Raw genomic sequence first — 10668 nt, 5'->3', positions numbered from 1 at the left:
AAAAATTGTATGTTGATACAAGTGTTAAATGGACCTAAGGATGTCCATTCTGCGCCCTAAAACCGAAAAAAAATCAAGACCTAATCCTGTCCAAGCCCGACAAAAATCCGAACCTGAACCCAGACCGAAATACATAGGGGTTGGGTTTGGTCACACTATCTAAACCCGGACCGACCCGAACCCAACCAGATAATTTGGCCCTAAACCCGTTAAAAGGGTTAAAAAGCCTGAAACCATATCCAGACCGAACCCGAACCCAAAACCTGGTTATAGAGGGTAAAAATGCCCGACCAAAACCCGAACTTGAACCAAACCATAATTCCCAACAGCTCTATTTTCATTTATTATCTATTTATTTTCAACAAACTTTTGGTCTTTTGCTCATTATTATTTACTTTTGGTCTTCAAGATAAATTACCTTTGATCATACCCTTACTACTATTCTCCCTCTTCCCTCCAACAACTCCCCAAGAACAAGACAACCCGATCACACGTTCCTAATGAAGAGATTGGTGGGTTTGATGGTGCTGCTAAGTTTGTATTCACTCAGAAAATTTGCAGCACCTCCTCAAATATCTCTTTCTAAATGTGGTCACCAAGGCTGAGCAAATCAACAGGTCGGATTCACACCACCACAAGAAGCCGAAACTCTCAAAAAGCCAACAATCTTATTGAGTTATTGTCTTGGAATTGCTTGCCTTGCTTGGTTTACTTTTGTCTTCTTCTGTTTTTCAAAAAATGCAATCCTGTGTGCTTTGAATCTTTGATGACTATTGGGTGGCTTTACGATATTAAAGTTAAACAGATCAAATCCAATAAAAGAAGATGGCTTTTGATTAATTAGATGAAAAAGGAGAGTCCAAATCCTTCCTCTATAACTAGAGTTGATGTTTGGTGCAAAGGACACACTAAGAAAAGTGGCGAACCATCAAATAGTATCGTTGCAGAACGAATGGTAAGAATAGTTAAATTTTCTAACTAGAATTATAGCCATAATATATATCAATGATACCTATTTGTTGAGCTTTGGTAAATTCTATATATTAACGTATCAAATGTGATTGGTGTAGAAAAAGATGAAAGAAATTAGAGATTCAGCAGCATCAGATTCTTTTAACCACTCCATACAAAATGATGCCCTTTCACAAATACTTGGACCTGATCGTATAGTCATGTGAGAGGTAAAGGAGCTGGAGTAACTCCTTCAAAATTAGGTGTGGTGTCACAAGACAAACAAATGGTCACTCAACTTCAAGAGGAGGTACTAACGGTCAAGAAGGATTTGGTTCAAATGGCCAATTTGGTGAATACTCAAAGTGAACTTATAAGAAACTTACTTGCTGCTGTGAATACTCAAAAGGCAAGTGACTGATGTACAAATGCAATAGCTGATTTGATATTTGTTGTCTCGGTAGTGTACTCGACCTGACAATCTTAATATATCTGTGTAGGGTGAAAGTCAAAAAGTTGTGACTGAGCAAGTGATACAGTCAACTAGTGCTCCAATTATTTCACTTTCATAGGTATTTTTTTTTAGAATCTTTAAAGAAAAGTACTGCATATCTTAATTAGTAGACTAACAACTAACTAATGGTTCTATTTTTCTGGTTAGGGTCAAGATATAGGTAGTGGTGATCAAGGGATACAAACTACTCCACAGGTAAAATATTTATTTTTGCAAGCAGAGGTAATTTGTGGCTTACTTGGTATGGCGTGATATTTTATCGAGTTAAAAAGGTCATTATGATGCACTAGGGCTATAAGATTAGAGTTAGTGTTCTTAAGGTGTTGGTGAAATTATGAACTAGGTATAATATCAATGAAGCTCATAGTAGGTACATTTGTGGCCAGTGCCTCTGCTCTTGTTATGGTTTCCCTATACACATGTATTAAGGAAAGAAAAACAAGTTATGCTTGCATGTCTTGTATGCTCTTCCTCCATTTCTTTGCTTGCCTTAGGTATCTCATACCCAGCACTCTAATGTTCCAACATGCCACATTACTCATTTAAGGTTATTAGGCGTGGCCCTCACCACTCCTTTCCCACTTGTACCAGGAGAAAATACTGCTCGTTCATGATCATCTTCAGCAGAAACTTCGAGGGGGCGCGCACTTATAAGTATGCTGTGTTGTAAGGGTGTGCGCCAATCCTTTAATTTATAGTTCTTGGGTTAATAACTTGTTTATCTTTACTTACCCGCAATTCTGTCTCTGAGTTGGATCTAACCCCTTCCTTCCCACTTGTACTAGTAGCAGATGCTGCCTATTCAGTATCATTTTCATCAGAGGATTCAAGTATGCTCCCGCCTATTGTTATGCCTTGATGGATAGGCATCGCCCATCTCGCTCCACAGTCCACATTCGCAATTCCAAGGTGTTTTTTTTGCGATTCCACATTCGAAATCTTGTGTTCGTGTCTCGCCCTCACCATGTGTCTCCGTATAGGTGACCGCCATCCTTCACTCTCATTACCCGTACCTCCAATGAGCCTTTCTCTTGTCGCACCTTGTGTTCGTTTTGCCCTTTCCTTTGCTTGCCATGATCCCGATCCTTCTTCAACCAAACCTGGTTTCTTCCCCGATGAAACTTCCAACTACCAACTTCTCATATTTCTTCTTAACATTTGTCAAACCGATTGGACTTGATATGGATCGCTGCTTTGCCCATCCACCATTGTTGGCTTGATATATTCCAAGTTCTCCTTACCTACTGCCTTGCGGCCAATCACTTCCGCCCATTAGACTGCCTCCCCATAGCAAACCCACCTATTTCGAGTGGGATTTCGACGAGCAATCAAATTAGCGATAGGATTGACTTGGACCCTCGGTTCTTCTCGGGAAAACTTCGAGACCGAGGGGCAATAAGGGTAAGCCTAAAAAGAAAGGGATTGAGTTAATGCCCCTTTCAAGCGGTCGGTTAGTACATAGAGTACAAGTAGGGACTTGTTTTGCGAAACATAAGGCATGTATTCAAACTCATCCATTCAGCTCTAGCGACATGAAGATCATCAATCGACGTCGGACGAAAGCCCCCGCCGCTTCTAGTGAAGCCCCGCCCTCGAAACCTTCCGCTAGCCTCCGCTAAAACCATAATTCATTTGGAATAGTCATTGTTCGCCTTTCGCCACCTCCTCCTCCCGGACCGGATCATCGTGTAGAAAGTCGATCTTCGAGGCCTCAAAGTCCTAAATACTGAGTATACTGACTTTGATAGCATGCCTCTAGATCATCTAAAGTCCGATTACTCTCCAATGTCTTCGTCGCCTAAAGAGTAGGCATAGTGGAGCTAGCCGTTGAGGAACTCAATCGCTAGCGGTGGCAAGAAGAAAACACTTGCAAAGAACTCCTTGAGCGAAGGCAGCCATGCACAATCACTTAAGCTATTACGTTCCGGCCTCTCTTTTAGGGAGAGCTCCTTCGCTACACTCCATCGATTTAACACTTAGCAGCCAACTCTCTCGATAACTCAAAGCGCACCTAGGAGCTAACTACACAACCGGATAGAGGAATACCGACTAAGCGTGAGGCGAGCTACCCGGCAAGAATTCATCAACCACTAGCTAGCAAGGAGAGAGCTTTTACAGCAGCTTCTTGCACAAAGACTTCCTATGCATAAGACTGATACAACGACTAACATCTACTCACACCGGCTAACGGCTACTAACTCACCGGTAACACAGCTATACTAACACACCGGTGACAAACCGGAACTCACTAGAGAGGAGTTTACTCCCTTGATGGAACTACACCTAAAAGAACAAATAGCTAAAGATGAACTCTACCCAAAGAAGAAAACGGCGGCGTTAAGCTAACGGCTTTCAAGCGTCAACGCCGTTGCTTGTTGGGGAACACTTTGCCGAAGTCCGGTATAATCATGTGTTTGTGTTTGTGTTTGTGTTTGTGTTTGTGTTCTTCCCTCCACCTTCTCCTCCTTTGATCCGATAGTTTTGCTGGGCTTCTAATGCTTGTTCTTCACTTGAACTTGCGGTTCCCTAACTATCTTCCCGGCTTGCCCGATATCATCGACCCAAGAGCTCTTATTTGTTGGTTGGTTGTTGTTTTCTCTGCGCATTTCCAAAGTAATGTTCTTGTTTCACGGATGTAATGTTTCTCGAAGTTCAGACTCTCGGTCCTTCTCGCTCATTCTCTTGACCTTCATACATCCTAAGACAATTTCCAAAGACCTCGATCTTTTCGGTCTTCTTTGTTGGTTGCCCAACTCTCATCGAGTCACGATTTACGTTAGGTCTAGCCTTCTCCTAAATCTCTCCAAATGATCCTACTCCATACTTCATGAGCTGACTTAATCACCGTGGATCGGTATAGACTCGATCCATTGAGTTCGAGCGGGTTATTTAGGTATGTTTGTTTCTTTAGTTATTTCTTAGATTGTGGTTTCGGTTAGAATATTCTTTTGCAAGTAGATTTTATTAAGTAGTATTATTCTAGTGTAGGATGATTAATAGATTGGATATTATTGATGACCTATTGACTACGTTTGAAACATAGAGCTCGGTTTGAAATTATTTTGTTTTCCATTCTTGTACTACTACTTTCCATTTCTCTTATATATTTTCTTCGAGGTTCACTTTGGAGTTAATAGAGGTGCAACAAGGTTTGCATTAGAGCAACAGCAAAAAGAAATGAAGCTACTTTCCGTTGCCTGATGAGTTTGGATGGAAACCCCGTGTTAGTTAGCTCCCTTGTTGGCCATTGCATGATGTATTGCATTATTTAGTTCACTATTCTCCATATTTCATTTAACATTGATGAAGTACTTGTGTTTTAATAAAATCCAGAAAGCCCCAATCGTTCCTGCATATGGAAGTATAACCCGAACACGAGAGGTACGTGGTGTAATGTTAATTCGTTCATTTTGTGTAATGTCTACTGTTTCCTTGGCAATGTTAATTCGTTCATGCTTGTGAGGCCATTTTGTGCGAACTAACGGCGGCTAGCTAGAGATCGAATGCTTAAGAAGATTGGTAGGGAGAATATATGCAAGTTGGTTGTGTATGGGTCTGATCAGCAAACTCATTGTGCACTTCAAAAGGCTGCTCGCTTATGGATATATTTTTTAATTTGTAGGGTCAAGACATAGGGAGGCATCATGGAATACAAAGTAATCCTCCATCTACTCTTCCACGTAAATATATATATCCCTAACCTTTGCTTCAGTTGAACTCTCGCAATAATCCACAAGCAGTGTCTCCAGAACCATATGATTATCTCCACCCGCATGCAAAACTTGAAACATGAGAGGACATAAGGAGTTATTATACTTTGTTATTATACTTACTTTCTTTTGTTTGGGTAGGGTCAAGGCATAGGGGAGTAATGATCGGGTATACAAACTATTCATTCAACCACTCTTCTACAGTAAAATATTTCTTTTCTCGCAAGAGTTTGGCATATTTGATATTAACTTATGGTTTGTATATTGAAATTAGTTAAACTTCATAAGTCGAGTCCCATCTAGAGGTTTAATGTATAATGGTGTAATGTAATGTGTGCCTAAGACTATTCTTTTGTTTTGGAAATGTAGTCACATGGACAACAGTGCAAATTGTTGAATTGGGCGGCTCCACATGAATTAGTTGCTAAAGGACGTTGGGAGAGTGACGATCCTTTTAAACCGGTATATGGTGTACCTCTTGGAGATAATGCCTCCAAAGTTTGGGTAGAGAAAGTTGTGAACGCAAAACCACGTCTTTGGAGAAAAAATTTTGAATTGCAAACAGTGGGAGATGCTAAAGGGACCGCAATTGCAGGCCTTGAAAGCACATAATATTTACTGATTACCACGCGAAGTAAGCCGACTGTAGCATTTTCTTTTCTTACCAAAAGAAACTTTTGTGAAAACTTGAATCACGTTTTTTGTTTTTTTTTGTCCTTGTACAATGGAATTGAATACTATATCTTTTTTTGTTGTTTTGTCCTTGTAAAGTGGAATTGAATACTATATTTTAGCTATTAATGAATGAAGTTATTTTTGTTTATTGTGTATTAGGTTTTAAATTATATTTGCACAGTTGGTTACAACAATAATTCAGCGCCACTGAAAATGTATATTTGCATAGGTGGTGGTTACATAGGTCTCCAAAATTTATAATTAAAAAAAAAAAAAAAAAAAAAACACGGAAATAGGGATAGCCTAAAGAAAAACGCTATTGAAATGCATAACGCTTATATAAAAAACGCAATCGAATTTTCATTGAGCTAAAATAAAGCACTATCATATTTATAGCACTAATAAGAAAACGCTATTGAAATTTTCATTGCGCTAAAATAAAGCGCTATCATATTTATAGCACTTATAAGAAAACGTTATAGATACGTTCACAGCGCCAAAAACAAACGCAATTAAAAGCATAGCGTTTACAACAAAATGTTATCAAATACATTGCGTGGTTCGGAGAAACGCTACTAATAAAAGGATAGCATAGCCTTTAATAGCGTTTTGTAAATGCTATAAAATAAAATTCATAGTGTTTTGGGCATGCTATCTATGCACTTTTCTGTAGTACTCGTAGCATTTGCTACTGAGATAGTTACTTTGTTGTGAACTTCGGACGGAACCTTTCCTCGCATTTTTTTTTCTTCAGACGAGATGTTTCATTCCGTCCCTCGTGTTTTTCCACATTTTTTTTGGACGTGATGTTTCATTCCATCTCGCACGCCGCGTTTTCGATATTTTTTCATTTTTACATTCAAACGGGATGTTTTATTCCGTCCTCGGTCTCAAAATACAATCAGATGGAATAAAACATCCCGTTTGACTTTTAAAGTCGCATTTGCGTTGCGCAATGTCTGGTAGCTTTTCACCAACAAGATAGCTATGAGGGAAAATAGTCCTATGTGGCGCGTATGTGGAGGTAACAAATTGTTGTTTGCATTGGGAATGCTCTTATGGGCTTCTACTATGAATATGAAGACAAAGTGTACGTTGCTATGGTACTTTCATGAACTTTAGAATTTCAACAACTGCTTCTTTGGTTTGAAAATCTTTACATAATCTTTTTGCTTGCAATGGCATGGCGTGACTTGTGGGTTCTTGATATGCGTGCCTTTATCAATACCTTCGCTGCCCCATACTCTAGACTGTCATTTGGATATGGTCTCCGCCTTTATTGTCCCTGTGGCTCGATGCTAGAATGAACTCAATGAAGATAGTATATATATATATCACTTCCATTAATTATAAACTCACCCCCAAATTTCATTTACTGGGCACCAAATAATTATTAGGTCCGCACTAATCGATTTATTAGGCTTTGCTCCTAAATCATCTTAACTAACAGTCAACCAAAGCTTAATAAGTTGATTAGTGTGGAGCAAACCCCAAATATCCATTATTTAGGAGGACCAAAACCTAAACAAACCCAATAATTAAGAGTTGTCTTTATACGGTAAAGAGTGCATATTTTGTGCTATCTAATCACTTTATGCTTGAAGCAGTTGTTCCATGTCATCGTTATTAAAATGGGAATTTCTTTCCCTATTAAATAGAAAAATTCAAGCAAAACTAAAACGGGAATCTTTCTCCTACTAAAATGAGAATCACAATTCTAAATTAGGTAAACTATTACAACCAGATCTCTTCCCAATTAAAAGTGTGGGTTTTTAAAGGACGGTTAAACGATTTTGTCACGAAATTTGTATATGTTCTTAAGCAAGTTTTCAAACCTACAAGCTAGTATAGAGTATAGGGTAGAGTGGTAGACAGTTACTGGGGTAAATCTGAATTCTGAGCACACAAACGGGTAGACAGTGCAGATCGATATCCTTTGAAAGGCAGATTATTCAATTCCAAAGTGGTTGCAAACTTTGCAATGGTCGGCTCAATCAAAATTGGGGGACACCACTTCGTAATGGCTTTCACTTCGTCGTATTCAATTTTGTCCATCAAATTAAATTCAATTTTGTCCATCAAATTAAATTCAGTTTCGTCATTCAATTTAAATTCAGTATTCACGAAGCCTTCGGACTCCAATAGGATAAGTGGTTCATATCGTTTGATATCCATGTTGAAAACTCCCAATTCATGATTCATATTTCCATATCCATACGTGGAGAAGGATGCGACCAAATGGATGCAATTCGGTTTCCATCCTGGGAAGTCTGAAGCTGATAGGGAGAAGGAGTACGTATCACCAACAAACACCATACGATTGCAAAGGCTTTTCATCTCAACCCACTTAAGCTCAACGAGGTCCAGCTTGAAGACAAGAAATTCAGGAGTAAAATCACTGTCGTCTCTGTTATAGTCATTGTCATCGTTATTGTCATTGTTTATGCCCATATCCCTAGCCCTTTTGAATAGGAACCGATCCAAGTCACAGTAACGATTTTCCATAGCCCTTGTAATTAGTATCAGATCCCCAGCAGACTCTACAAGATACTTGGGGGTAAAAGTCTCACAGCTAAAAGGGCATGGTGCGACGGTTGCCAGCATGGGCTCGCTGGAATTGTTTAGGTCACAAGAAAAAACATGTCCTTTATGACCGACAAAGTAAAACTGATCTCGATAACAAATAATGTCTTTCACTGGTTCATAATCCAAGTTTACGTGGGTCCAAGCATTGTCACCTGGCCTGCAGAAGATTAATCTGCCTTCGAGACCACCGATTGCCATGACTAGAAAGTTGGGATCTGATGCTGGGTTGGCAGACAAAAAAGCTTTTTCAAGACAGTCTGTCAAAGTTTCAATAGAAGGGAGATGGATCTCATTATCAACGGATTGAGTAGACAAACATTACCGTGGTTGTCAACAGTTACCAACCATCCACGGCTAGAACCACAGATGTGCAAATTACGGGGTACATGTAACTTGGAATTGTAGACTCTTTTCTCATTAATGTTGAACAAACTTTGTGTTTTAATGTCGTCGAGTTGAGTAGGAAGCATGAGCATAGGAACTTGGCGGGGTATATAGCGACGAATGTCGTGATAAACAGATTGCCATAACTTACAAACCGCACCAAACCTGATGTAATCCTTGGCATCGACCAATTTACGCCCAATTTCATAGAAAATATGGTCAGGAAGTTCGAACCAGTCAACCACTGTAACAACATCATCACATGGGGTATTGGGCAGGAAAAGAGCCGCACTTCCAAAGCATGTTGCCTCTCCATCCTTAATCTGATCCATTAAGTCGAGAAGATCGGAATATATATGTTCTGATAATACTACTAAGATATATTATTATTAGAAAGAAAAGAGGACGTACGTTCTTCTACAGTATCACAAGGCATAATATATATAGCTAGGTGAAGCTAAGAAGAAGTTCCCTAATCATGCACAGACACTAATTCCCTAATTGTATTCTAATAACAAAACTATGATACTTACATCCCGAATAAAGTGTAACCCACATATACCGGCATACGAGAAGACAATAAGCAAGCCTACCTCAAAAGACCGAGGAAACGGATCCTCTTGAATCTTGATTGATCCCTTGGTTGGACTTAAACACACTAGGCCTTGTGGGCTTCCCATTAAGAAAATAATCTCATGGTCCATTAAAGAAAAATACCTACAGCTCGGTCAGAACTATCTAATTTTTATCTCTACACTATATGATAGCCTGGTTACGAGGAACCACACTTCTCAACCGAATAAGCTATTTCTAATCTCTCATGTTTTACAATTTAGAAACACCTCCCTCAATTATTCTAATAAGCTCCCTCCATTTTAAATAATTTACAAAAAACTCCATCACCTCATTGAAATTAGAATTAGCGTTCAATGAAATTAGAATCAACCCCTCCTAATGTTTTATATTGTTTTTAAAATGTTAGAGTGGCGGTTTTAAAGATTTGAAAAAACCAATGCGTAGTATGGTTCACATACTTGTAGAAAATGATTGCTAGACATGTATATCAAATTGGTACTATTTCACCCCTATGTCTATCATTTTCTTAACCTTTACCTTCCTTATTGATAATTTGGTATTACTTTTTGGGTTAACTAGTAGAATTAGAAAACAAGTATGAAACCGTACTGCGCATCCCCCCCCAGGTAGGCCCCACTTGAAAAAGGAGCCCAGTCCCCCTAGATAGGGCTCCACTTGAAAAAGGGCCCCGGCCCATTCTCCGAATGAAGTTTATGGATCAAACTATAGATATGTGTTTCCTATTATAAGAGAAAGGGAAAAAATGAATTTCTGGGCATCAAACTAGGCTTAATTACATAAATATACAATGTACTTAGGTCCATTAAGAGATGTCCAAACGGGTACCCGACCCGGCCCGAACCTGATTTTTTGGGTTTTGAACGGGTATTAGGTTACCCAGGACCGGCCCTGTTCGGGTTCAGGTTTGGGTATTTGTTGGATACATGTAACCCTACCCTAAACCCTACCCTAACCCTATATTTTGGGTATCCGTCGGGCTCGGGTTTGGGTTTTGGGTATGATAAAACCCGAAATATATGAAATAAAAGAATATTAGATCTCTTCATCAGGAACGTCATTTTCAGCTATAAGATCTCAAGATCTCAAGAAAAACCTCTTTTTCATCTAATTAATCAAAAGCCATCTTCTTTTATTGGATTTGATCTGTTTAACTTTAATATCGTAAAGCCACCCAATAGTCATCAAAGATTCAAAGCACACAGGATTGCATTTTTTGAAAAACAGAAGAAGACAAAAGAAAACCAAGCAAGG

The 10668-nt window shown here is 39.1% G+C and overlaps 1 protein-coding gene and 1 long non-coding RNA gene across 2 annotated transcripts; one reads left to right on the top strand and one right to left on the bottom strand.

Annotated features, from left to right (window-relative positions):
- The first annotated feature begins 844 nt into the window (after positions 1 to 844).
- On the top strand, positions 845 to 1524 carry LOC147474005 (uncharacterized). The gene is made up of 3 exons (XR_015210180.1): positions 845 to 955; positions 1071 to 1360; positions 1452 to 1524. It is a non-coding gene; the product is annotated as an uncharacterized LOC147474005 (long non-coding RNA).
- A 6201-nt stretch (positions 1525 to 7725) lies between these two features.
- LOC147474004 (putative F-box protein At5g55150) lies at positions 7726 to 9152 on the bottom strand. Its single transcript, XM_086586780.1, has 2 exons — positions 8759 to 9152; positions 7726 to 8693 (listed from the first exon to the last, which is right to left on the bottom strand). The coding sequence occupies exons 1-2, from the start codon at positions 9150 to 9152 to the stop codon at positions 7726 to 7728; spliced, it is 1362 nt and encodes a 453-aa protein (XP_086442906.1).
- Between the last annotated feature and the right edge of the window lie 1516 nt (positions 9153 to 10668).

Source organism: Coptis chinensis, unplaced genomic scaffold (genome assembly GCF_015680905.1).
Source record: "Coptis chinensis isolate HL-2020 unplaced genomic scaffold, ASM1568090v1 utg1407_pilon_pilon, whole genome shotgun sequence".
NCBI classification, from domain to species: Eukaryota; Viridiplantae; Streptophyta; class Magnoliopsida; order Ranunculales; family Ranunculaceae; genus Coptis; species Coptis chinensis.
The sequence above is the reverse complement of the archived record's forward strand: the minus strand, read 5'-3'. Positions and strand labels throughout refer to the sequence as shown.

Bases quoted from the DNA above. Each gene is read 5' to 3' on its own strand.
- LOC147474004 (XM_086586780.1), bottom strand. From the start codon at position 9,152: ATGGATCAGATTAAGGATGGAGAGGCAACATGCTTTGGAAGTGCGGCT. The intron at 8,694-8,758 runs GTAATGTTTGTC...AAACTTTGACAG, and splicing joins GGTAACTGTTGACAACCACG to ACTGTCTTGAAAAAGCTTTT.